This window comes from Cricetulus griseus, chromosome 5 (assembly GCF_003668045.3).
Source record: "Cricetulus griseus strain 17A/GY chromosome 5, alternate assembly CriGri-PICRH-1.0, whole genome shotgun sequence".
Taxonomy (NCBI): domain Eukaryota; kingdom Metazoa; phylum Chordata; class Mammalia; order Rodentia; family Cricetidae; genus Cricetulus; species Cricetulus griseus.
In genome coordinates, this window is record NC_048598.1 from 127,402,751 (window position 1) to 127,430,292 (window position 27,542).

Here is a 27,542-nt window from a genome sequence, read left to right on the forward strand (position 1 = left end):
AATTCTGGAATCGATGATCAAAACAATAGTTAGGTTTAAAGGAGAAGTCATCCATGCCAAAAAGACATTTTTTTTCTATGAAGCCAAACAAAGTTAGAATTATGACTATAAGTAGCTGTGGAATAGAAGAGGTCTACTCCAGGAATTATGGGTAGAGATTCGGGGCATGATCAAGGTGAATAAAGTTTTTCTTTCATCTTAACTACAGATGGCTCAGAAACACCGAAGAACACGGTTCTCCTTCCAGAACGGTCAAAATTAAGGTGAGTTGGTAATCTATATATAGCAGGCAGAAGTCTTGCTATGTGTGCCTGAGGCTTTAAATATGGAATGCATATTTATCCGGAATAATTCATATTCATGCATATGGAGTAATATACCTTTCAGCCTTGTTCTCATGGTAAGCCACATACAGTTAGATTATAAAAGCTCAGGTCAGTGGAAGTTAGGTAGTGCCTGTGTCAATGTGTCGTGTCACAGAATTTAGTAAGGAGAACGGGAATGACCAAAAGTATCTAAATCCAGACTGAAAGCTATGGTCAGCTGTCAGCTGCTAAACACACTGTTCCAAGCCGGCACAATTTTATCTTTTTACATTTTGAGCTAGATATCTTCATAGTAAAATTATTAATTTCCATGCCCTGATTTGAAGGCACAGACAGTACAATATATTTTAGAGCTGCTTTGAAGAATTTTTGATGCGGGGATATGTCTATTTTCTATACAGCACAATCGCATCTCTGCCGGCTTGTCAGAGGCAGACTGCAGCCAACACAAGCATGCTGACGCCGGGAGAGAACCCATCCCCCGAATGGCTGAGCGCACACACTCTGCAGCCACCATCTCACCAGTGATCTCCATTGTAACCAAAACAGAAAGACACAGAGATAGCAGCGGCTGCCTGGGTCGCGGGTGCAGCTGTCAGCTGAAATGGTACTTACTGTTTATGAGAAAAAACCATTCCTTAGGTTTCAGCGGAAGCTCCAAGTTCCCGGCTGCACCTCTACCTCCTGGCCAGGCGGCCCCTCCCCCTGCCCAGCCTGCCCTCTTCATTCACTGGCTCACTATCTTCCAACCAGGCCCTCCCCAAGGCTCCTCATCTGAGGCACCAGCTCCGGCTGGCTTACCAGCACAGGGCTCCCGCTGGAAGCAAGACACCTTTTCTACGCTCTGCAATATTTAATCTGTTTTTCCCGCTTGCAAAAAAGAAAATGTCTCTCTCCAGCTCTCCTCACACACAGCCTTTGTTCTGACGCTACAGGATTGCGAGGCTGAGAGGAGAAAGTCCCAGCGTTATCTTGGCACCGTGATATGTATGAAGTGCTATAAAGCCAGGGAGGAAACATTTCGATTGGGAACATGGGGGGAAAAAAGATTTCTGGTCTATAATTTTTCTGTGTCATGTTCACCACCAGCAGTGCAAACTGAAGCCAGAGCCATTTAGGGGTGCCTTCCTCAGGTCCAGAAGAAGAGTTTTCCCTGAGGAGTTTTCCTCTTGCCTTAGATCTGCTGTCCTGCCTGAGAAGGCCAGAGTTCATTTTCTCTGTTCCACTGACTGCTGCAGAGGGACTCCGCCTTGCAGTACAAATGGACCTCAAGATAGAGGAAGAGATTTGAGCTTCTCCCTGGGTTTTCCAAAATGCAGGAACATGGAAATCCTTCTTTCTCCTATGGAAATGGGTCAGGCTTGCTTCTTTCCCTGTTTTGAGAGTTGATCTCCTGTGTGTTCCTACAACCCACCTCTTAAGCCATTAATCTATCCCCACCTTGGAGAGCAAAGCCTCCTCTACCAGTGCAACAGCATGCAGGCTTGGCAACATTATTCATAAATGCTGCTGTTTTGTTCATTCCCACATGCTGGGCTGGGCCTGTGACCTCCTACTACAGGACAGGACATGGAGGCTCACTCCCTGACCTCGCACATCAGGCCAGTTGCTTCCCATTTGCTGATGGCTGCTCTCTCCTTGGGGAAGCCCTTGACTCCCAGGAAGACATTTCTGCAGGGTGTGTAACAGCAGTCACGTGCTCCAAGGTAGAATGGTTGGGCCGATGACAAGGAAAAGATAAATGTGGAGGCCAACCTCCAGCTCCTTCCAGGCACCTGTGGTGACTAAAGTAAGACAGCTTCCTAACTGGCAGCATTGTTTGGCCTTTCACAGTGACCTTGAGAAAATACAGATAGGAGAGCCATGAAAAGTGCTGGCCCATTCTCCAAAGGATGAAAAACAATCGTAGCCCATGGTTGCCAGGGTAATAACTGTTGAGCTTAAGTGACAACATTTTACTTGCTATTTGTATAAACTTGATAGGCTTTTCACGATGGTAGGGGAAATGTGAGAAGAATGTTTAATTTCTTCCAGTGTCTTTCCAGGGACTTGCTATTTCTGAAAACAAAAGAGCCACCCAATGTCCACAGGGAGGGACTAGTCTTTTTTGTTTACAAGCTACTGAAGTCTCTCCTTCATACTCTAGTGTAAGGGTACTAAGCTGTTCATGATGATGACATCGAGGAGGCATTCGAGAGAATGGTAACAACATTTTCCTGAGAAACTACAGATCAACAGAGTGAAAATGATCTCTGTGATCCTCACACAAGGGGGACTGTCCATGTAAACCTTCCCAAGGGAGCTCTTCCAGGCACTGGAAAGTTTCATCAGCTCATTCACCCACACCACTGGACACAGTCTTTAAAATGGTCCCGTCCTAGGGCTGAGGAGATAGCTCAGTTGGTAAAGTGTGTGTAACACAAGCATAAGGACCAGTGTTCAGATCCCCAGTATCTATAGAAAAGCTGAGCGTGGTGGTATGCATACTTGTAGCCCTAGCTTGGGAATGGGGGCGGGGATGTACAGGAGGCAAGTGCATTGCAAGATCTCACTGGTCAGCCATCTAGCCAATCCATGAATTTGTTGGGGCTGTGAGATGCCATGGAGACAGATGTGTGTTGGATGGATGCTTGATTGTCTTGGCAAGCTCTCCTTTGAATCTCAGTCCTCACAGATACCCTGCTAGGGAGGCAAGAAGCAGGGCTTGTGCATGGTTTCTCAGCATAGGGACTGAGGCGCAAGACTTATTCATCATTTGTGATTTATTTCACTCCACTACTCATGTGTTTCTCAAACAGAGTTCCCATCAAGAGCACCACACCTTGCCGTCACATCTGCACACGTTAGGAATGAAGGTCTTGGCCTCACCTGGACCTGTGGATGGAGCAGCTCTAGACGTGCTTGGGGCACTGAGGTAGGTTATGACACATGCTGAAGCTTGAGAACCACTGTCTTCCAGGAGACAGTACCTGACAATGAGCTCTAGGTTTCAGAAAAATTCTATATGGTGCCTTGGAAACCCAGCATCCCAAAGGAGTTGGACATGTCTTTAAAATACATTGTGCAGTGAGACAGACAGACTTTGGCTCCTGTTCCTGCCCTGAGTGGATGTCATTTTCCTTTTCTGAGTGGCAGTTCCCTCTCTGTAAATGAGAAGGCTTCAGCTGACCATGCAGTGTTGTCTCAAGAGCCAAAACAGCAAATGTGAGGAGCCTAGCTGTCTGAAATGATCAGATGTAATGTAGCTTTAAGAAACCTGTTATGTGGTACTAATTATTTTGAAATTTGTTGAGAATAAAACTAAAGTATTAGATTTTTTTTTTTTGTGTGTGGGGTGTCTTTCTTTTCTTTTTAACCAGTGAAGGAGACCTGCTTTAGTGGGCTTTAGAGTACTAAATACTATGCCAGGCTTTCAACTTTAAGGTCTGTGGTGAAGATCTCACAGGGTTCTAGTCATTTTGTGCTTCCAACTAGGGTGGTATGGGGCGCGTGCACGCGCGTGCACGCGCATGTGTGTGTGTGTGTGTGTGTGTGTACACTGTCTTGAGTTAAGATCCTGGTCGCATTGAGAGCTGCCTCTGTTAGTTGGTTAAGGTTACTTAACTTTAGCCCTCAGTTTTTTTTTTTTATAAGTAAATTGGGATGATGGTACCAACCTTTCAGAATGCCATCAAAAATTAAGTGAGGACTAGAGAGATGGCTCAGCCGGTAAAGACTTGAACTCTATCCCTGGGATGCACATGGTAGAAGGAGACTCCCACAAGTTGTCCTTGGGCCTCCACCATGTGACGTGGCACTCATCTCTATCCCTCCCCCATCATTAAGTGTATTAAAAAGATCAAGTGACATCATGCATAAGAAGCATGTTGTTAGGAACTCAGTTGGCAGTCAAGATATTTGCTGTTGGTGCCAATTGTTATGCGCAAGAAGGCTGATGGACTTTCAGCTGCTGTCTTACCTCTTTTTCCACCAAGGAACTGGCTAGAGATGGGCAGTGGCGAGGCAGAGAAGCCGACAGCCTGCTAACCTCTACAGTGATATAACTGAAGAACGTATGCTACCCCGCCCCCACCTTCAGAAGTTAGGTCTTACTACTGAGTGACCCATGAGCAGATGCTATGTCATTACACCCTTGATTAGTGTCAAGTTCCCAAGCTGACTTGGAACATACAGACAGTAATGGCACAGCCATATTTACCCACTGGAAGGGTTGTATGACAAGGGCTTCTTACCCAGAGAGCTGCCTCACCTGTCCGGGAATAATTTAATGGAATCCCTGGCCTCATGGAGGAAGGAAGGACCTCTCTTTCCTAGATATAACCAAGGGTTTCTGCTTCCACTTCCCAATGAAAACAGTGGATAACTAGTCCACAAACAGGCTTCTGCATACTTTTCTGGTCCTATGCCAAATGAGCTGTACCTGGACGGGGGCACAGCAGCTTCGGATGTGCCGTTGCACGCCTCTGGAAGACTTGGAAGCAGGCTTAGAATAGTTAAATCTCATTCTCAACTTTCTACAGTGAACAAACAGGAAAGCCAGGAAAGACTCAGAACTTTAAGGCTTGCCGCTGTCCCATTTCTTTTTCAAGTGGTTGTTGCAAGAAGCTGAATTCATCCCTGCCTCTTCCTCCAGCCAGTTGTCACCATGATGGATTCAGACTTTGCTTAGGATGCCAGATCTACAGCTGACATTCAAGGTCCCAATTTCCCCTAGTGACATTTCTTACACCTGTGCCAATGCAATGTCTTGTCCCTTCCTGCGTGGCTTTTCTCCTCCACATCATCTCAGTTTGCTCCTAACAAGGGTCTCTCCTGCTGCCCACAGTGGCCATCAGCAGTTTCAAGCCTTCACTCAGGACCATCTGGGACGGCTGCTTTCCTTGTCTCCACCCCTCCACTCTCAGAAGATGATAGGATCTGGACTCTCCATATGCTCGGCTCTACTGCTGCTGCCAGATATCCAATCCCATTAACGTAACTCACTCGTCTTACGTCCTGCCTGCTACGTTCATACCACTCGGCCGCTGCTTGTGCTGAATAAGGTTCACTCCTGGTTTCCGGTGATCAGTGGGGTAAAGGATATGCCCCATCATTAACAGTATCCTACTCTTATCACTCTCCAAATCTTAATACACTCTCCAGGCTCCCCTCTAAATTCCAAATCATATGCATGTGTTCACACCTGAGCACACTGACCTATAAAACATGTGCCCGGCCAGTGGCAGACAATGTTGCACAAATGGTCCCCAAATAAGAGGTCTCTGCATACCAGGTTGCAATAGAAAAACATGTGGGTTTTTCTGGAGTGCGGGTGCTGTCTTTTTAGAGAAGACTTGAAAACAGAAGCCATCAAAAGACTTTGGGCACCAGCACTGGTTGTTGATCGGAGAACATCCTGCCTGCTCTATTTTGAACAATGTTGCGCTGGAGAGCAGAGCTTTGATTTGTGGTCACCCCTGAGAATAACATGCTGCTCAAGCTGTATTCTCCAGTGGATCAGTTGCCCATCAAGGACCTGGCATGGTTACACAGGCTCCCAACTTCAAGTGCTCACTGGGCTCCTGCTGTGGGCGGGGGGCAGGGGAGGGAGTCAAGGGCCCCCAGCTGTTTACCTCACAGAGTGAGGCATGAACAGGCAGGCATAATTTCATGGGGGACATGTTAGTTCTAGCAAGAGAGTGACAGTTCCTAAACAAGACCTCCCCTTTAGGATCTCTTTTCAAGCTAAGTTTCTGACTCTTGTTTAAAACAAATCCAGCTGGGCGTGGCGGCAAGCGCTGGCTACTTGGAAGATTGGCTGGAGGCCTGCCTGGAGAACATAGCCAGACCCTGCTGTCAACAATAATGATAGCAACAGCAGCAGCAGTTAAAATGGTACCTCAGTGGTGGAGCGCTAGAGAGTTTGTCTAGCATGTGTATGAGGCTGAATCTAATCCTTGGACACCCCGTGCCCCACCCCCCTGCGCGCCCATATGCACACACACCTAATTCATGTCAAATTTTACTAAAATATCATTCCAATTATTGTTCAAATCAGAACAACTCATCTCCTCCGAATGCAAACCTGTAGGTTTATAACCCTGCCAGGTTACCATGCAGGAGGGCTAGACTCAGTTAACTTGCTCTGTGAGGCAATCTTTATAAGTAAATACAGATTATTTTAGGCTGCTTCTTACCTTGATCCAATGACGTCAAAAAGGTGCTGCCAACGGTCGTTGATCTTGCTGAGCTTGTCCTCCATCTCGGCCGCCTTGGCCTTGCTGCTGGCCTTGATCAGCTGGTCACCCATCTGCTTCAGCTGCAGCTTGTTCTCACTGAACAAGCTTATTTCTTCCATGCAGTCCTGACAGGTACCAAAGCACAAGGCTGGAGCCATCACCACCACTTCAGGCCTTCTCGGGCCAAGGGCAAACACAGCTCTCTCTGAATGTACTTTTGGGGGTTGTTTTTCTTTTATCAGACAGGGTCTCCCCCCTAACACCAGGCAACACTCCTGCCTCAGCCTCCCAGGTCATGGGACTGCAGGCATGCATTACCATGCTGGCTACATCATTTTAATTGAAAAAGAAAAAAAAAATCTTGTACTTGTCAACACAGGTATTCTTCAAGGAATGGCTTAGACCAGGATAGGTGGCTACGAAGTGTTAAAGGCAGTAGTGCCTTTCTCTTTGTGTAGCCCAGGCCTGCAGCTCCTTATCCTCTTGTCTCAGCCTCCTGAGGGTTGAACTCGTGGCTTCATGAATGCAAGGCAAGAAACTCTACAGCCTGGATGATAGCAGCCCCTCGGTTTCCCCTCACAAATGTGGAGCTGAGACTAAACAGATTTAACTGAGTCAGCCTGAGATCAAAGCTTTCCTAGGGTTGATGGAGAGGTGTTTTGGGTGACTGTACAATGATGCTCAAGTGACCACTCATTGCCCCTGGTCTCCTCTGTGACTTGGGTTCCACTTCACAATAACTAGATAAACCATATTGCCAGCTGAGGAAAAGCAGCCCTCCTCAGCACCGCATCCCCCCCTATGATAGGCTCACACTTCCCATCTCTTCCTTCAGAAAGACCAACAATAGCCCCTTGACACATGTACACTGCTGCTACACACCTGTGACGCTGCAGCTCTTTGAGCCCTGCAAAAGCCTTCTGCCCTCCTCAGTGCACCCACCTGGGTGCCCCACCCCCCACTCACCTTCTGTAACTTGTCAATCATTTCTTCAATGCTAATATCTGCTGTCTGTAGAACTTTGTTTTCCATCTGGACCAGCCAAGCACACAATTCCTTGTTTTTTTCATTGAATACGATCCATGAATTGAGCCTGTCTTCAATTTCCTGCTTTCGGATAGCCACCTAGGTATGACATGCATTTGGCAGCTGAGGCTAGCAGGGAAGGAAAATCCCTTGGCTCCCCAAAAAGTAAGCACCCCACTCTACCCCCAAAGCTCACACACAAACACAAATGATCACAAATGTCACTCACTTTTGTCAGTGTCTCTAAAACCTGTTTCTTTCTCTCAAAACCTGGAGAGCTCAGCATTAACAAAAAAACTTTCACCCTTGGTAACTGCCATTAAAAACTTAACAAAAGATGAAGTGGCATTTGCATTCTGCGTATTTACATTATCAAGCCACGCTAAAACAAGAAAGGTTAGATAAATACAGCATCATTGCTCGACTCTGTTTCTCTTGTTCTTTCAATGTAACAAAATTTTGATTGCTTCCGCCATGCAACCTTGTAACTTTGTGACCCAAACCTTTTCCCTTTGAAAACTGATCAATCTGTATATCTATAAGGCCAGAGTTTGGCTTCCTTATTTGAAAAAATATTGTCCGGATCATAATATCAAAAAAAAAAAAAAGCAGCAATCACTATTAGTAATGCAAATGGACAGAAAACTTACTTAAAAGATGCACAAATGTTTGGGTATTTAAACAAACAAAAAATGAAGTCCCAAAACAATTCATTTAATCTACTTTGCCATTACATTCGGTAGCTTTTGTCTAGAAACCATGAAAATGTCACCAAAAATTGATCTGGAGCAAGCAGGCTGGACCCCCAAACACCGGTGTTCCGGTCTGCTAACACCAGCCAAGAGGCTTCCCTCCCTCCATAGAGGACTACAACATATCAATTAAATTTACATCCAGATAATAGAAACCACCAGCCTTCCTAAGTGTACGACAACTATTCTCAGTTTCTAAGAATCTTTGAAATACTAAGAGTTTAAATGGGGTAGCTAAGAGTTCTTTTGGTAGCTTTAGCACCCACTTTATAGGACACGAAAAGGCGGCTGCACTCCCCTGAGAATTTTCTCACCATGTACAAAAGAACCCTCTGCTCTTCCAAGAGTGAGGTCAGGATACCAAATGCTCTGTGTCCTGCCCAGCCAAATGTGTTTAAAAGGCCCTAAAAAATCTATTCCTAGAAAAACAAGCATTTTGCCCCTATTCCTCCGGCATCTATTTATTTTAGCTTTTAAAACCCCTGGCATTTTGTATTCACAATGGTAACAATTAGGACCATCTGGAGGACGCTGTTTGAGTTTTCTTAACTCTTAGAAGACTTTGAAGATTCTGAGCATTTCCTTTTACATAAATCACGAATTAGAACAATTTAACACACACAGAGAGCGAATTGTTACTACTAAGATTAAATTTTTGATAAAGTGGTTTTATTTCAAAATGTAACTAAAAGTGTCTTTAGAACATAGGTATTTACAAATGTCAAATTCATACACACACACACACACACAAAAATGAGATTAAGGAATTAACTTTTCCTGAGAATTATGTATCCTTAAAACAAGCATCTTTAAGATTAATCGAAACCTTTAATTCCATCTTGATCCCGTCACAGACCTGAACTGTGTAATACTCTAAACACAATTTCATTCTTACCCTGTAGAAGTGATTGGACGACGTCCTCAGGCTACAGTCAATCACTTCCGAGTTTAAAAAATCAACAACCAGGACTAAACATCCAATTGCAGAGAAGTCTCGCTCTCAGACTTCCCTGCCAGCCTGTGGACATCTATGTTCTGGTGTTTGGCCCAGGAGAGGGGTCAAAGAGATCTCTCCTAATAGCATACTCTGATTAGCACTTACCTATGAAAGTCACGAAGTAGAATCAATACAAATATGACCCTTGCTTACATCCTAGCTTAAGGTGATCTTAAAACAAAAAGAAAAAAAAAAAAGAAAAAAAACCAAGACAGCTCAGTAGAAGTGTGCAAAGTTGTGCACTGAGTGCAGCTGAAACAAAGAGGTCAAATCTGTTAAAACGGGTTGCTACCTCCTAAAGCCACAGCGGAGGCACAGGGGTCCCAATGCCAAAGGGCTTCTGCTCTAACGAAGTCGGGATCCTTTCCTTTGGCCTTGGGACATTTCAATCAACTCCCCCAGCCCCGCACTTTGAAGCTGGCTGACTTACTCTCAGGCAGAGGTCCTCCCATTGTCTGTGCAAAAGCTCAATCTGCTCCTTCAGAACCGTCACGTCCTCCGCCAGGATGCGCCGGCTCAAGTCGGCCTTCATAGTTTGAAGTTCTTTCAAGTTGTGCGTCCAGTTAGCCAGAGACTTTTCCACTTCCTGCATTTAAACACAAGGAGAACGGAAAAAACCTCCTTCAACTCCAGCTGCTGCTGTTTCCAAACCTGTAGGCTAATCCTTTGATTAGGCTCTGGGGGAGGGGAGCCTGCAAAGGGGAGGGACCTTCGGAATGAGAAACAGCCGCTACCCGCAGTCCTGCCAGGCAGCCTGCAGTCACCTTTCTCTCAGGGGGCACAGTCTTTGCTCTCTTCAAGCTCATTCCTTCAGGTAGCTGGAGTTTAATAAAGTCATTCTGGTGGAAATTGAACCAGACCCATTTCTGCGTGTGTCAACGTAAGAAAAGGAAAATTTGCACACGTTTCTGGATTAAGACCCAGAAGCTATGTTAAGAGGCAGGTTCATAGAAAGTGTGATTTCTCACTTTCAAAATGCCTGGGCGGGTGCACCGCTAACACTGGAGCCATCGTAAACCGTCAACTTCTGTTTGGAAGGCGTTGTTTTTGATTTTTCTGAACAGATGAATATAATGGAAGGAGAAATGCTTGCTGATAAATAGCAGAGATTAATTAGCCAATAGCTTCATATATTTATCATTCATTCATTAATTCATTCATTCATGTGCAGGAGATCCAACCCAGGGCCTCACACTAGCTGAATAAAAACTACCACTGAGTTACATTGTCAGTTCCAACTAGTTTATAAAATGAAGTAGTTTTCAGATCCAATGGATTATAGTAATTAATCAAGAAAATTCTTTTCACTACAAAGGAAGTGAAAGGAAACAACCCAAAGACCCCAGAATTTATTAGGTTTTAATTGTATTTAGGCTTACTTATCCATGGCATATTTTCCAGGCCTCTCTGTTTCCTGCCCGCCCTTCAGTTGAAATCTGAAGGAAAATACTGTTTCATTTACACCAGAAGTCAGTCAGAACAGTGGCTACAGTAAAGAGGCGCTAACTCTGATATTTTTTTTAGTGGTCTATATACTATAGTGGCATGATCTCATTACTTGCTAACATTCTCTGTGTTTCATAAAATGGCCCAGAGGAACCTTTCACAGTTTGCTGTATCTTCAGTCTGATAAAGGATCTGTATTGCAAAAATACCTGTGAGATTCCAGTTACCTCTACAGAGCATGATGTAAAACTTCCAGTTATTTGTACATGGCAGTATATCACCAGTCTTTGGCTGGATTCCCTACAGCAATAGGGCAGCAGAAGCCTTTCCCTATGATATTAGTTCATAGTGAGATTGTCAAGTCCCATATGAACTAAAGGGGATGGCTAGATGCTTGGTCAAGTGCTCTCTGTGCAAGTGTGAGCATCCGAGGTGGCCTCAACACCCATGTGAAAAAGCCAGGCATGGTGGTGCAAGCCTCCCAGCACCGAGGAGGATGCCTGGCACTTGCTATCCGGCAAGTCTAGCCATACCAGTAAGATCCGAGTTCACTGAGAGACCCTGTCTCAAACAAAATAAGATAAAGTGTAGAGCAACTGAAGATGACACTCAATGTTAACTTCTAGTCTCCCCATACGAGCCCATTCATATTAGTGCATGCTTGCACGCGCTCACACACACACACACACACACACACACACACACACACACACACACACACACGAATGTGTATACACACATGCACAAAAGGAAAAAGATGAAACACACTCATATGCTTATACATGGATAGAATGCCTTGGGAAGAATATACAACAAATTAGTCACATCAACTGTTTCTGTGGTAAGGAAAGAAATTAATATGCATCTTATGAACCTTCTGAATTTAGAATCATAATGACTACATTATTCCAAAACTTATTTTAAAATTAAAACCGTCCCAATGAGTTACGCTCAACAAGTCCAGACAGCCACTGTAGCAATTTACATAATAGTATAGAGTCTATGAAAGCTTTATATTTAGAGAATTTACATGTCAGCTGGCCATCCCTTATTAGAAATGTTTAGAACTAGAAGTGCTTCATAGTTCAGTTTTTTTTTTTTTGAAGTAGGGATGTTCAATGTGTGTATGTGTGTGTTTGTGTGTGGGTGTGTCTGTGCCCATGTGTATAGGAAATGTATAGGAAAATATCCATAAATGCACCTATATTAAAGTTACGAGAAATTACTAGGTAATGATACTAAGTACTAATGTCACCTCTGGCAGGTAGAGGCAGGAACATCCTGAGTGAGGTAACCCAGACCCAGAAAGACAAATCTAGTATGTGCTCACTCATAAGTGGATACCAGACAAAGAAAAAAATACCCAGCCTACAGTCCACAACCCCAGAGAAGTTAGAACACTCTTTCAGAAACAGAGGGAAGCAGATGCAGAAATTCACAACTAACCAATGGGCCAAGCTCCTGGAGTACAATCGAAGTGAGGGAGGAGCAATAATATGAACAAAGGAGTCAAGACCATGATGAGAAACCCACAGAATCAGCTGACCCGAGCTAGTGAGAGGATCACTGACTCAGGTCTGACAAATGGGGAACCTGCATAAGACCGAACTAGACTCCCTTAATATAGGTGACAATGGTGTGGCTGGGACAATATATGAGGCCACTGGCAGTGGGTCCAAGATCTAACTCTAAGGCACAAACTGACTTAGTGGAGCCCATTCTATATGGAGAGATACCTTGCTCAGCCTAGACACAGGGGTGTGGGGGGTGGAGAGGTGCCTTGGTCCTGCCTCAATGAGATGATGGGACAGACTCAGTAGACTTCCAAGGGGAGGTCTTACTTCCTCTGGGGAGCATATGGGGCTGGAGGAGTGGGAGGAGAGGAGGAAGGGAGAACTGACATTGGAATGTAAAAATAAATTAATAAAAAAATGTTAAAAAAAACAACCTAAGACATTCACCCACTGACATAAAAAGAAAGAAAGAAAGAAAAGAAAGACAGGAAGGAAAGAAGGAAGGGAGGGAGGGAGGGAAGGAGGGAGGGAGGAAGGAAGGAAGGAAGGAAAATAAGCTGACAGAAGACATTTATAAGTATATACTTACAGAGAAGTCATATTAAGAATAAGGAACTTCTTCAAATCAAGGTGGCAAACAGCCCAACACACAAAAGTCAGGGGAAATAGCAGCAGGCAGTTCACAGGAGAGCTGACTTGATGGGGCAACAGACAGGAAGAGTGTTCAACTGACAAACTATGAAGAGACACTCCAGACTAACAAAGGTAGAGAATATCTAACAGTATCAAGTGCCACAGAAGGATGTATTTATCCCATGCATACTATCAGCAGTGAGAACGAAGCAGCAAGGGGAATCACTAATTGCTGACACAGAACAATGAGGGAAATGTTGCTATATAGGGCTGCTTTAAGACGTTTAGGAGCAGAAGGCAGCCCTTCTATTATTCCACTGAGAACAATACAGCTATTATTAAAACAATAAATAAATGTATTGGCTGGTGAACAGCAGCTTCAGGGTTGTGGAGACCACCAGGAAGGGCAAATCCATTGGGAATTTAGAGTTTCATTTCCTTACCTCCTGTGATGACTACAACTGACCAGAAAACCCAGCTGAATCACAGAAGTTAGAGATGCAGGCAAACACCTATGTGCCCAGAAGGCAATGTGTGAATATCTTGGCCACTGGCTCAGACGTCAGTACCTTAGTCAGCTCCTTTTCTCTGTGAAGGTCCTTGTGAAGTTCCGGAAGTGGAGTTCTGCTTTGTGTGTTCAGAACTTGCAGCCCACTTTTCAGCTCCTTGATTTTCTTTTCACAATGGTCCCAGGTCTATTTGAAAACAGTATTAAAAATTGTAAGTACTTGGCTCTCCAGACTGAACTACAGGACAGAACTGCTTATTTAATGCATGTGCTCTTTCTCTTAGGTGTGTTTGGAAAAACCAAACAGAAATCAGTTCCTGTCTCATGCAGACTGACCTGAAGGGACACATGGGACATAATCACTGGGATAGATTGGTTTGGAGGTATCTCCCTTCAGCTCTCTGATCTATTGTGTCAGTTTTGGATACATTACATCTAAAACCTACTGCATACAGGATTGACTTTTAGCATCTATATCTTAAATATGCCTCACGATAGCAGAGCCAGGCAAAGCGCCCTGCCACTTCCCCGTTAGTATCACCACTCCTGATGCCTGCTGGCTTTGGCAAACCTTTCACAATGCAACTTTCCTTATCCACCTGCTGCCTTATGCTTGAAATACTTTGGAGTTTCCAAAGAGTTTGCAAGCTTTATCTGCTAGCTCACGAATTTCACGCACTCCACATAACAAAACTCACACACTCTGTTCATAGCACAGGTGCTCAGACCAACTCACATAAATTTATTCTTCATTTAGAAAACTTGCTCTGAGTAGTTTCATTATGCCTTTAGTACACACAACAGATTAATGTCAGAAATAAGCATAGAAACAAAACAAAAATAGGTTAATAGTCTGACAAGAGAAATAAAAATAAAAACTGCATTTGAAACCCAAGAGTACTGTACAGTTCAGTCCTTTACAACAACTTGGTATTCTGGACCAGAAACAAACAAACCAACAAACAAAAACACAATCAACCAACCAGACAAAAAAAAAAAAAAACAAAAACAAACAAACAACCAAAAAACACCATAAAACCAACTAACCAAACAGACAAAACCCAAGATTTTCCTACTGATGACTCAAAACATTTTATTTCCATTCCTAAACACAGAGTGATCAATTACCCACTGTGCTTATTTTCATCTGTTATACCCTGGCTGGAGCATAAGTGGGATGTTAGCTTCATGTACTGAACATCCAGTGAATATGAATGCTTCACAAAACTTTGTTTACATGTATATATTTACTTATTTATTTAGTGTGCGTGGGTGTGCAGGCATGGGTGTGCCACAGCACATGATGGAGGTCAGAAGTCATTTTGCAGAAGTGGGTTCTCCCTTCCCACCATGCGGTTTCCAGGGATTGGCACCAAGCGCCATTAACCACTGAGCCATCTCACTGGCCCGAAGTAAATACCTTCATAGCACCTCAAGTGCTTATATTTGTAAGACTTTGTTTTTCCCATGCAGTTACTATTTTATTAATAGTAGTAACTGGCACGACTCATATATTGGTAGGAATTGACTTGTTGGAAACCTCAGAACACCAGATTTAAAAAAAAAAAAAAAATTCCTATTTGTCACAAGGCTAACAAGCACCTTATGCAATGTATTACAGTGTCATACACTTACCTCTGCAGTGTTCTGGAGCTGGCTGATCATCTCTCCCAGGCTGAGCTCAGTGTCCTTCCAGGTGTCCTGAAGCTTGCTGACTTGCCTGTCAATGAACTCTTTAGTTTCCGGGTTGGGTGTGTCACGTAATTTCTCCCCGGCTTCCAAGGCCAGTTCATAGGTGGTTCGCCACCTCTGAACATGGATCACTTTGTTCTAAAATGAAAAAAAAGGGGGGGGGGTTTGCTTTAAGCCTCTGGTGTGATGAAAATATGATTGTGGGTTTCCTTGAGAGCTTCTCTTAAATATTAAATTCTACACAAATTAGACAGATCTGTACAAAATGTATGTGCATGATAAGGACCAACACAAAATGTGTTCACATTAAAAGCTAATGTTTAACTCTGAGTAGGTCTATTCTCCCAGATGAGGCAGTCATGGGATAACTTCCTAGGACTGGTAACACTTAAGACTCTTAGAATTAAAGACTGAAAGCTTAGAGAAATTAAAAACAAAAACCATATATCCAGAGTGCTGGAGAGATGGCTCAGTAGTTAAGAGCATTGACTGCTCTTCCAGAGGAGCCTGGTTCAATTCTCAGCACCCACATGACAGCTCACAACTGTCTGTAACTCTAGTACCAGGAGATAGAACACCCTCTTCTGGCCTTTGAGGGCATCACACAGTACATGGTCATACAGTAGGCAAAACACACACACACACACACACACACACACACACACACACACACACACATTTGTAGAATAAAAATCTGCAAGGCAAGAGGGATCTCAGAGCATTAAGAAAATGATTTGAACTGAAGTCATTATACAGGCTATCACCAGGGTAACGTAGAGGAGTAGAGTGTGCCTGCACATTATACAAAGAAAATAGGAAAGAGAGCACCTGAGAAGGTGATACCTCCAAACCTCAAAAGCTTACACTAAAACTTAGGACACATATTGATCAATATATGAAAGAACAATGCAAACATTTGGTCAGAATATGACATGGGCTTAAGGCAGATTGAAACAAGCTATTTCCAATACAAAAAACAAGGAGAAATTCTTGATTCACGCTTTCCAAGAGGAGCAGTGTACCACTCAACACTGCTCCTCAGACAGGAGGCCTGTCTCCCTCTAGTCCTTCTCTGGTCCTCCCTGACTTGGTCAGTGGCACGTGGTCTATCAAGATGATTTGACCCAAGTCCTAGAATCTTTTCTGACTTGGTTTTTCTCTTTATGTGTAACATCCAAACTGTGTCCCAAATCATTACAGGGTTTGTTCATTTCTCATCATTCAGGTCTCGGTTTAAATGCCACAGTCCCAGAAAGCACCAGGATCTAAAGTAGTCACTAGTTCCTCTGTAAAATACCTATAGATGGTGATTACCAGCTGGTATTTTCCTGCTAATTTGTCTAAATGCATCCATGAAGGCAGGAGACTTCTAGTCCTTCCACTGATGAGGACAGAGGCCAGCCTAGCGTGTCGGGGGCTGGTGTGGCATTTGACTACATCTCTAGTAGAGAGTGGTTCTCTTAAGCAGGGAGGGAATACATTCAATGACATACTATAATCCTATGCTCATGAAGCAGCTTTAATTTTTTATATGTTGATTAATTTATAGAAGGTATGTTGGGGTGAGGTGCATTTGAAGGTTCAAGGACAACTTGTGGGAGTCAGTTCTTTTATCATGTGGGTTCCAGGGACCTCAATATCTTCAGGCTTGGCTACAATCACCTTTACTCACTGAGCTTTCTGGCCAGCCCCTAAACCCTTACTGAGGCACTCTTGGCTGTCTGAATTTGCTCTTGAAGAGTAAGTGTCCTTCCGCCTGTTGCTATACCTGTGGATGCCTTATACATTTGCCAGTACCTTAAGTGTTTAGGTGGTGTGACCCTGTCATCATGGACTTCTCCCATTTTACCCACCCATTTGCATGGCACTCTTCTTCCCACACCCTTGAGAGAATGTGTCTATTTCTAGGTGAGTGGGTAAGACAGAGCTTCAGACTGTACAAGGCTAGGGACCAGCTAGCGGCCATACGTAGCTGACCTTCCATTGCACAGAACATATTTGGGTCATAACAGAAAACATTAAACCTTGTGGGGCTGGAGAGGTGGCTTAGTACATATTCTTCCTTCAGAACACCAGAGTCCATTCCCTGCACCCATATATCAGATAGCTCACAACCACCTATAACTCCAGCTCCAGGGGATCCAACACCTCTGGCCATTTCTAGTACCCGAACTCACACATGCATGCCCACACACGATTAAAAATAATAAACTCAAATAAAACCTCAGTTGAACAAACATCTTGCATATAAAGCTCCCCCTGGCCCTATGTGCTTTTCACCCTCTGTGGTGGTTTGAATAGGTATGGTCCCCATAGACTCATGTGTTTGAGTGGTTGGCCCATAAAGAGTGGCACTATAAGGAGGTCTGGCCTTGTTGGAGTGGGTGTGGCCTTGTGGGAGGAAGTGTGTGACTGTGTAGCGGGCTTTGAGGTCTCCTATATTCTCAAACTATCCCCAAAACGTCTCCCTGTCTGTTGCCTGCAAGATGTAAAACTCTCAGCTCCTTCTCCAGCACCATGTCTGCCTACAAGTCACCATGTCCCACGTGATGATAATGGATTAAAACTCTGAAACTATAAGCCACCCCAATTAAATGTTTTCCTTTATAAGAGTTGCTGTGGTCATGGTGTCTCTTCACAGCAATAGAAGCCCCAGTTAAGACCTCCCAAACTGTGCATATAGTACCTTTAGCTCATGGATCAGGCGTCTGGTTTGGTAGAGACTGTAACAGTCCTGTTCCTTCGCTGCAGACAGTAGGTGGCCGGTGTCAGTGAGGAAACGGAGCAAGTCCTCCACAGAGGTGGTGAAGAACTGCCACTGTGTCACCAGCCTGTCGATGTCACACTTCCTCTGCTGAACACCCCGGGCAGCATTTTGCCATTGGTCTGACAGCTTTGAGACTTCTGAGACAAATTCTGGCCTAGGAAAAACAGATGGTGAGAGACTCCTAATGTGAGCGTGTAGAAAAGGTAACTAGCAAGGTCTGACAGAAGTCTGCATACACATCTTGCACGAGATAACACCATCATGAAACCTGAGCTCTATCTTAAGCACAGTGAGGGGTGTGATGCCATAGGTGCGTATAATACCAATCACGTGAGAGATAAGGCCTTTCTTTATCACGGGGAAGTTATGCTTGTCATAATGAGCAATCAACATTGCGTATTACACTGGAAGGAGCCTGCATGTATCACTGGAGGATTATGAAGACATAGGCTTTGTAATTCTCAGGTATACTGAAAGAAGATTTGGGGGCCAGGGAAATGATACCTATCAGGGCAGTCAGAGGTTCAAACAGCTGGGCCACCTCTGGATTCTGCCCATGCCAATTAGCTACATGTGCAGTGGTTTAGCTGTGCTCACCAGGTTGGCTTCAGGGCTCTGTCCAGCCTGCCTGCTGCTGTCCCCTGAACTCCATCTGGGATGCCTGGGGAGGCAGCTCTCCTTTGGAGACTGTCTCCTTTGGAGACAGCTTCATGCTTGGGGTAGTGAGTGGCACCTTACAATTTACTGTCCAATAACAAAACCTCATGCAGGTGAGAGTGGGAAGAGAAGGGTAATACAGATGAATCTTCAAAACTTAGTCAATATACTCAAGGAGTGGCCATTCCCAGAAGCCTCTGTGCTGCCAACCTCATCCACTTACAACAGGAAAAAGCACCATTAGTGTTTATATGGCCAAGAGGCACAACTCTGTCCTGATGGGTAGGCAGAAGGCCAGTCCCATGGGGAGGCTGCAAGACACGGATGTAGTCAAGATTTATGTGTTGACAATTGGAAGGAATAGATCCTAGCATGCCCCCTAAGAACCATGGTTCACAAAAATCAATGATGACTCTTATGAAGAGCTGGAAGAGGAGTGATCCAAGGCTCCACACACTGTTTCAATGGACTAAAATGCCACACAGCACCCCATAAACTCGTACAAAGGCTCCTGTGTCAGAAGTCCTGTCCCCCCCAAGAGCCTTAGTTCCAGAATCCCACATAGCTTACCTCTTCTCAGTTTCTGTCGTGTCCAGGAGCTGTAAGGACTGGGCCACATAAGCATCAGCAACTGTCTGGTTTACAGAAACTTCAGCCTCTAACATCTGTTTACAAACCAAAATATAAAATATCAGCTGATAGAATTCATTGGTAGGAATTTGGAACTTAATACTTCCTCTCAAAGCTCTCAGAGGATCTGTGAAATAATTAATTTTCAAGTTATTGGAAGCCAACTGCAAAAAGTGTTCAATCATCATATTAATATTATGTAGGCCCATAATACTGAAGAAAAAAAAAAAAACCAAACCCAGACCTAGTAATAGTATCTATGCCTAAATAAATGCCTTTGATCATTGGAGGACAATTAATTTTTTTCTTTAATTTTAGAGACAGACACTCCCCGTGTTTCATTGAAACTCTTTCCCCACCCCAGTGTGAATAGCTCAACACAGGTTTACCTCATAGGTTTTCTGTTGCTCCAGGAGAGCTGGGAGGCTATGAGCAACAGTCATGGTAAGTGTTTCTTCTATCTTCTCCAGAAGCTGGATCCAGTTTTCACAGTAAAGAAGGAAGTTTTCATTCAACCCGTTTCCCTGAAGTTTTCTGTAAAGATTTGAAAACACACAAAACCAAGCCTTATAATGACGACATTAACTCTACCTCCCGGAAGTCATGATAGAGAGGGGATGTTCTGACCTGCAGTGGTCCAGCGCCGTGGCTGTGGCCCGGATCCACTGCCGGTTCACATTTTGTAGTGTTTTAATTGTTATGTCACTGAGGGGGAGCCTGATGCTCTCTTCATTCAAACGTTCGATGTCAGGTGACTGGGCTGTCAGTGCCAGCACATGGTTCTGTTAAAAAAAAAAAAAAATAGGTAGATAAAATGCCTACCTGATGACACGGCCTCCTTACCATAAAGATGAGAGAAACTAGGGCCTGAATAGCTAAAACAACTTGCATGTAGTCAAACAGTTAAAGCTACAATCAGGCCTGAACTTAGATTTCTCAATGGTACTCCTATTTGTGGACACCAGCCTGTACGTATGACATGATGGCTACTCTGACCTGTCAACTCTGACAAGATTTAGAATCACCCAAGAGATGCATTCTCAGGAATGACTGTAAAGGTGACTTCAGGGAGATTTAATTGAGGAGGAAGACACATCTTGAATGTGGGTGGCCCATCCTATAGGCTGAGAGGCATGAGTGTGAAAAAAGGGAAAGAGAAGCAACCAGCTGAGTGCCAGTCCTCATTTCTCTCTGACTGTGGGTGCACTGTGACAAGCCGCCTCAGCCTCACACTCCCACCGGCATGCCCTCCCTACTATGATGGACTGTGAGCCCTAAAACCATGAGACAAAATAATCCTCCCTCTTTGTGAAGCCTTTGCGACATATGACATCAGAGGACTCCTCTGTGACATTGGCTCTCTCCTCCCACCTTTATGTGGGTTCCATCTGCAGAGCCATCTTGCCAGTCTCTAAACCCTTTGCAAGTTGCCTTTGGCAGGAATTTTGTCATAGCCACAAGAAAAGTAGCATGCATGAGCAGCACCAAAGCAGCCCAAGAAACAGGGAGGGGCACTAAAGTCTGTCTTTAAGCAAGACTGAAAATGAGTTGTTTTTTTAAAAGAACAACTCTGGACCTCCAAGTCCTGTCGAATCTGCCAATAACTTGATCTTCAGCAGGCTGTGCAGTGTGCTTACACTTCATGTAAAAATCAAATCCTTAATATGTTCCTGGCTAAGTGTGCTGCTTATACCAGACTTGAAGAAAACATTTGATCCATATTTTCCTAGAATGCGAAATCACAAGAAAGAAGATTTGTCAGAACATTACTTTTAAAAAGCTATTCCAGGAGCCGGGCATTGGTTGTGCACGACTTTAATCCCAGCACTCGGGAGGCAGAGGCAGGTGGATCTCTGTGAGTTCGAGACCAGCCTAGTCTACAAGAGCTAGTTCCAGGACAGCCTCCAAAGCCACAGAGAAACCCTGTCTCAAAAAACAAACAAACAAACAAACAAAAAAAAACCAAAAAAAGCTATTCCAGGAACAGCCTCCAGGTCAACAATATGTCTGTGGTATGTTAAATAAACACCTTCCACAATATCCACACTATGTCTTGAACTCTGCTATCATATTCTAGGTCAGGATCAATAAATGTTTTCTGTATTAGGCCAGCAAACCAGTGTTTTAGCTTTGTGAGCCATCTTGTCTGGAAAGCAACCATTCAGCTTTGTCCTCATAGGATAGAACCTCTCATGGACAATGTGTACATGGAAGGATGACTGGGCTTAAATAAAATTTTGTTTACAAAATTAAGAGGTGGACTGAGGTTAGGACAGCATGTTGTCATTTGTTAACTCCTCATTGTGGTTATAAATATTGAGCTTTGGGAATCTGCGGGATGCAGAATTCTTTAGTTCCTTTGTTTATTTTATGTTAACTATACAAAACTTACTAAGGTAATTAAAAAAGGAAAAATGCCTAATTTCAAATGAATATTTTTATATTTGATCTTCAAACTGCCCAGAAAAATCCAATCAATCATAACAGAGACTTCCTTGAATATGTGGATTCAATGAAGCTAATTAATAATGATCTCAAGATAAAAACACCTATGGACAGTATACATATTAATAACATAGATATACTAATAATTTATTAGTGAAGTAGAACCCTACAAAGTTCTACTTTCTGAGACCTTCAGAATATAGAGCAGGGATGAAAGGGAAGTGAATGACTGTGCTTATGAGTTAATCAGGACACAGATGAAAGGGAAGTGAATGACTGAGCTCCTGAGGTAAGCAGGATGCAAGAGGATTCTTGCACTAACAATTAGCTTAGTTTTTAACTCTAGGGAAAAGCTAAGCCCTTAGGCAAGATACATATTGCCAATACCAGGAACGAGCCAGGAACTTCCTCTTTCTCTTCATGGTAAAGTTTATTCAAGTTTTCTTCCTCGTGCATGATAAGATCTTTTAAATATGCCAGCCGGTCCCCAAAATCCTTAAACTGTGCCAGAACAATCTGTAAAGAGACATTTTCATTAGAAAAATTTCATGAGTATGTATGACAGAATTAAGCATATCATTAGTGGCTGCTAAGAGTTTGTGTTATTTACATCTCAAAATTCCACAGAGATCTCTGCAAAGGTCCCAGGGGATTCCATTCTGTGGTTTGGGTGTTCCTAGACCAACCAGTTCCACACAGAGAAGTGAGTATTCTGTTCTCTTAGTCCTACTACTTAATTTTTTTTCTCCTTCCTGCTGATATTGAGACAATATTAGAGATTCATGACTTTCTATGTAGTTTGCATGCTACAACTTGGGAAATTAATGGAGATTCCAACAGATAGCTAAGTCTCCAGCAGCCACACCTATGTCTCAACTACTCTACTTAGAAATCTAGATAACAGCCCAGAATTGGTGGCGCAGGCCTTTAATACTAGCACTAGAGAGGCAAAGGAAGGTGGATCTCTGTGAGTTTGAGGCCAGTCTGGTCTACAGAGCCAGTTCCAGGATGGTCAGAACTATACAAAGAAAACCTGTTTTGAAAAAAAAAAAAAAGAAGAAGAAACAAACAAACAAACAAAACCAACAACAAAAAAAGAAATCCTGATAACTGAGATCTGAATATGCTGCATGTTAAATGAACATATTTGGCAAAAAACAACATGGCTGTTTAAGACCTGACCCTTGCCCATGGGATTAAGCAAGACTACAGGATGGCTTTACTCTACAGCTCCTAAGGTACTATGCAAACAGCTCAACTGCCTCACAGGATTGGTTCCACAGACTGAGGTGGCATGAGAATGTCCACACCACCACTCAAATGGAAAAGCAAGCCGAACCTCAAATTCATTTGACTTCGCCAGCAGCATCTTTTCCAAATAGGCAGCTGTCTGAAGGGAGTGCAGTTGTCCAGAATGGAGCCCAGGGGTGCTGGGATCTGCAGGCGGTGGAAGCTGATCCAAGAGGGTGGAATTTTCAAGGCAGGCCTCTTTTGTCTTCAGAACATCACGCTGCAGCTCCTGGAGAAGGAGAAAGGTTCACTAAATGCTTATTCCTTCCCCACCACAGTCCTCAACCCCTGCCACTTGTACTTCTGTAAATTTGTTGTTGCTGTTAGTATTTATCGTAAATTTTCCTAAAATGATTACATACTGGTGCTGCTCTACAATTTGGCAGTTCAGAGCTGAACCTGTCATTGTCCACCAGAGTTGTGGCTCCTGGTTCCAGAAGCTGAAGACCAACTGAGAAGACTGGCATGCTTTCCATCTCTAATTATCCAACACTGAAGGGATGGACTTTTAGATCAGCTCAAGAATCACTATAGGCTGTTCCTTGTCGGTGACAATGCATCCCAATATATATGGATTCATGTAGAATCTGTAGTGCCTCACTAAGAGAGCAGAAGGCAGGCCACTCTAATTAAATCTGTTACTGATTTTTGATTTGACCCAGGTCACAAGATATAAAACAAACTTGTTACCAAAGTTGCACACTGTGGCATATTCACATTCTGGGTAGTTCCTCACAGTACTGGAAAACACAGTAGTTGGCACTGCTCCGTTCCTTTAGTCTAAAATCACTGATGTCCCCAGAAAAGCCATCCTCACATGACACCAAATCCAGGATTCCTGCTTGAGGGTATGAGTGGGTGTGGCTGGGTGTGTTTGAGCTGTCCACCCTGTTTGTTTACCTACATTTTGAGTCAGAGTCTCCTCACTGACCTAGACTCACTGATTTGGCAAGGCTGACTGGCCATTGAGTCCCAATCACTATGTCCACCTCCACAGCACTGGGGTTTCAATTACCACATTTAGCTTCTGACATGGGATTGAATTCAGGTCCCCATTCTTGAATGGCAAATATTTTATTCACTGAACCATATCCCCAACTCTAATCATCAGCATTGTCATCACCACCGCTACCCAAGACTTATTTTTGTTTCAAACTATGTGTATTGTGCTGGCTAGTGTTTTGTCAACTCAACAAGAGCTAGAGCCATTTGGGAAGCAGGAACCTCAACTGAGAAAAGTGTCTCTACTACATTGGCCTGTGGGCAAATCTGTAGGGCATTTTCTTGATTAATGACTGATATGAGTAGGCCCAGTTTGCTACAGGTGGTGTCACCCCATGGGTAGTCCTGAGTTATATATGACAGGCTAAGCAAGGCATGATGAGCAGGCCAGTAAGCAGTGTTCCTCCAAGGCTTCTGCTTCAGTATTTGCCCTTTTGATGATGAACCATGATGTGTAGCAATAGGCCGAGCTAAATCCCTTTGTTGCCAAGTTGCCATTGGTCATGGTGTTTTATCCCAATGGAAACCTTAATTAAGAGGTGTATATATGTTTATGTGTGTGCATGCACACATATGTATAGGTACTCATGGAAGCCAGAAGGTGGTGTCTGATCCCACAGAACTGGAGATACTGGTGGCTGTGAGCTACCCAACATGGCTGTTGAGAAACAAATGAGTTCTCTGGAGAAGTAGTACTCAGTAATAACTGCTGAGCCATCTCTCTAGCCCCACCCATCCAGGATTATTCTTAAAGCCAAGAGATTCTGTCATGATCACAACCAGGTGAGGCACTGTGGCTTCTATTTCAGATTTTGTTTGGGGCTTTTGTTTAGGGTTTAATTGCTAAAATAGGCATATAAACTTGGAAAGAGGTGGTGAGAGGATCCCCTTGGCCCATCTGCCACCGTTTTTCCATATCCACATGTCTCATCTTGCCTGTGTCTGACACCACCAGCTCAGGACACTTTTCTGATTACTTCTCTGTCCCTGTGGGGTCTCATCCCAAGATCCTGGCCACCCCTCATGGATCCTGTCAATTTATTGATGTGGCTTTCTACCCACCTTTAAGTCCTGCAGGGCCAGCGGCAGGATGTCTGCCAGGTTGTTTCCTGACATATTGATGTTTGCAAGCTGCTGGAACTTCGCTTCCTGCTGCTGTAGCCAGGCTGTGGCTTCTGTGTGAGCGCTGTGAGAAGCCTTCCAGAGAGGCAGCTGACCTCGGGCCTCCTGCAACTGGTCTGCGAGGTCTTGGTTCACCCGGGTCCACCTGTCATCGTAAAGTTACAAACATAATCCATTTCATTCTCCCCTTGTAGCAAAATTATATACACACACTCTAGAAGGAAGTTAAAAGCAAATGGATTTTTACTTTTATTTTGTTTTCAGACAGTCTCTCTATGTAGCCTTGGCTGTCCTGGAACTCCTATGTAGACCAGGCTAGCCTGGAACTCAGATATCCACTTGCCTCTGCCTCCTGAGTGCTGGGATTAAAGGCGTGGGCCACCATGCCTGGCTTTTAAAAAGGTCTTACTTATACTGTGCTTTTGTCAGAGAAATTTACTGTGCAATTCTAAAAACAATATTCCTTATTTTCAAGTTAAAATAAAGGGAAAATTTATTTCATTTACAGATTTTTATCTTGCTTGTTTTTTACATTTACTCTATTAAAAAAAAAAAACCTTTTCCATGTTACTAATCCAAATAAATAAATAAATAAATAAATAAATAAATAAATAAATAAAGTAAAGGCTAGCCAGGCATGGGCTCATGATTGTAATCCCATTACTTAGGAGGTTGTATAATCAGGAAGTTTATTATAAGTTTGAAGCCAGCTGGGAATACACAGAGAGTTTTAGGCTAGCCAACAACTGAATGAGATTCTGCCAGGAGGAGCAGGATGGGGAGGAGGATGGAAGAGGAGAAAAACCCATTTTTGAATGGCTGTACAAAACACTCTGCACTTGTGTGAATGGGGCCAGTGATGTAGCTCAGTGGTAGAGCATTAGTGTACATAGATCAAGCCCTGGATTCATTTCACAGCAACTCAAGCAACAGAAAACACCAACAAAAAGAATGAACTTGTATTTTCAGCAAGACCAGAGTCCTTTAGCAGCAACAGTCTATGTAGTGAGGAGGCCCTGAAATCAAAAGTGAAGCTAGAGACATTATTGTCTTCCCTTCAGTGAGAACTTAACAGAGACCCAAGGATGCCACTCCAGGGCATGGAATCTGCTGTCCTATGTTCAATACTTTATTGAAAGCCGGTTTGCTGAAGCAATGAGGTCTTGCATGGAGGAAGAGTGAGGAGCAGCCTAACTTCTCCACATTGTCTCAGGCAAACTAGCTTTAGGTCACTTTCCAAGAGATCTTTTGATCACATCCATCCCACCTTACTCGACATACTCCCACACTCCTCAGTTTCTGATGCTGATTTGGGCGTTCCCAAGACCGAGCCTCCTGGGAGTGTCTGCATTAGGGCATTTCTAGCTTGGTTCTAGCTCCAAACACTGTATGAGGCACACACAAGCACTCATGACGTTGAACCTTACACGATGAACTACACCCTCCAAAGGAAAGCCACAGATGAAACCAGTCATCTTGGAGGAGTGAGTATCCTTTAGAAGGCCTAAGGTTTGAGACAGCTGGTCGACCTTTCTGTGCATACCTTGAATGAACATCTTGGCATTTCTCTTCCATTATTGCAGCAATGGAGGGGCAGGAATCTTTGAGTCTGCCAACAACTTCATGCAGTTTCTCCCAGCTCCCTTCCTTGCTCTCACCTTCATCCTGAAGGGCCTGAGGACACAGAAAAAGGTCAACTGTGGATGTTCTGGCCATCGCCCTGGTAGGTAACAGCTTCCTGGTCCGTGCTGCTGCACAATAATGGCACAAACATGTAGCCCTCACAGGATAGTGACACACAACCAAGAATGGGAAGAAAGCAAATGACAAGGCATTCCTTCCTTTGTCAAGGCCGAACTCACAAGTATTATGTTGTCAAATGCTCAACACTTGTCCATACATGCAGTTTCATAAACCATGGGATGAAACAGACACAGAAAAGTCCATATATACTTCCTGTGGTTCACGTGACTAACTCTAAAATTCCAAGCTATGCCTTTGGTACCTCAGTTAAAGCATCGCTTTCTGCTTCTCTGTGCACAAAAGCACAAAAGCACCTGCATTCATCACTATGCTCGCTTCAGCCTTCAGTTTTTACCCATAATACCTCTGGCTGCCACACTGGTTGACTTACCTGAAGGTTCTGCACCTGGCAGTCCAAGGCCTCCATTGATAAAACCACAGGCTTGCTGTGCTCCATGGAGTATGCCAGTTGAATTGTCATCACATTGGCCTCATCGTAGAGCTTGTCATAGGCCTTCCACTCCTGTAGCACCGACTGCACAGAGGCCCTGAGCTGATAGACCTATGGGGAGAGGGGAAACCCTGACACTTAGGTTTCCTGAGACAGTCTCTCATTTTGTTTCTTCCCAAGCAATTGACTATGGTATCCAGTTTAGGCATTTCAACTTGAAAGTACTGGCAATCTCCACTAATTTCTTGAAAGTGGGAAAGGTAAGGCACATCCAGATCCCAGTGAAGTCTGATTTTCCAGTGAGTGGAAAAGAGCACCAAGAT

General features: G+C 43.8%; 2 protein-coding genes across 16 annotated transcripts in view; one reads left to right on the forward strand and one right to left on the reverse strand.

Moving 5' to 3' along the window:
• Esr2 (estrogen receptor 2) overlaps positions 1-3,645 on the forward strand; it is a 102,768-nt gene extending 99,123 nt beyond the window's left edge. For both annotated transcript variants that reach the window (XM_027418280.2, XM_035445105.1), the window contains 2 exons: positions 209-263; positions 728-3,645. In XM_027418280.2, the coding sequence (XP_027274081.1) occupies positions 209-263; positions 728-1,183 (511 nt within the window). In that variant the 3' untranslated portion in view covers positions 1,184-3,645. The remainder of the gene's footprint in view (positions 1-208; positions 264-727) is intronic.
• Positions 1-27,542, reverse strand: part of Syne2 (spectrin repeat containing nuclear envelope protein 2) — a 289,785-nt gene that overhangs the window by 29,576 nt on the left and 232,667 nt on the right. For all 14 annotated transcript variants that reach the window (XR_004770080.1, XR_004770079.1, XM_027418272.2 and 11 more), the window contains 14 exons: positions 27,160-27,330; positions 26,569-26,699; positions 24,966-25,170; positions 22,951-23,130; positions 21,999-22,127; positions 19,794-19,948; positions 19,556-19,700; positions 19,107-19,201; positions 17,799-18,033; positions 15,056-15,250; positions 13,482-13,607; positions 9,750-9,905; positions 7,511-7,669; positions 6,503-6,669 (listed from right to left, as the gene is read on the reverse strand). Coding sequence is in view for 12 of the 14 variants with exons in the window: in XM_027418272.2 (XP_027274073.1) it covers positions 6,503-6,669; positions 7,511-7,669; positions 9,750-9,905; positions 13,482-13,607; positions 15,056-15,250; positions 17,799-18,033; positions 19,107-19,201; positions 19,556-19,700; positions 19,794-19,948; positions 21,999-22,127; positions 22,951-23,130; positions 24,966-25,170; positions 26,569-26,699; positions 27,160-27,330 (2,249 nt within the window). In the remaining 2 variants the exon portion in view is untranslated. The remainder of the gene's footprint in view (positions 1-6,502; positions 6,670-7,510; positions 7,670-9,749; positions 9,906-13,481; positions 13,608-15,055; positions 15,251-17,798; positions 18,034-19,106; positions 19,202-19,555; positions 19,701-19,793; positions 19,949-21,998; positions 22,128-22,950; positions 23,131-24,965; positions 25,171-26,568; positions 26,700-27,159; positions 27,331-27,542) is intronic.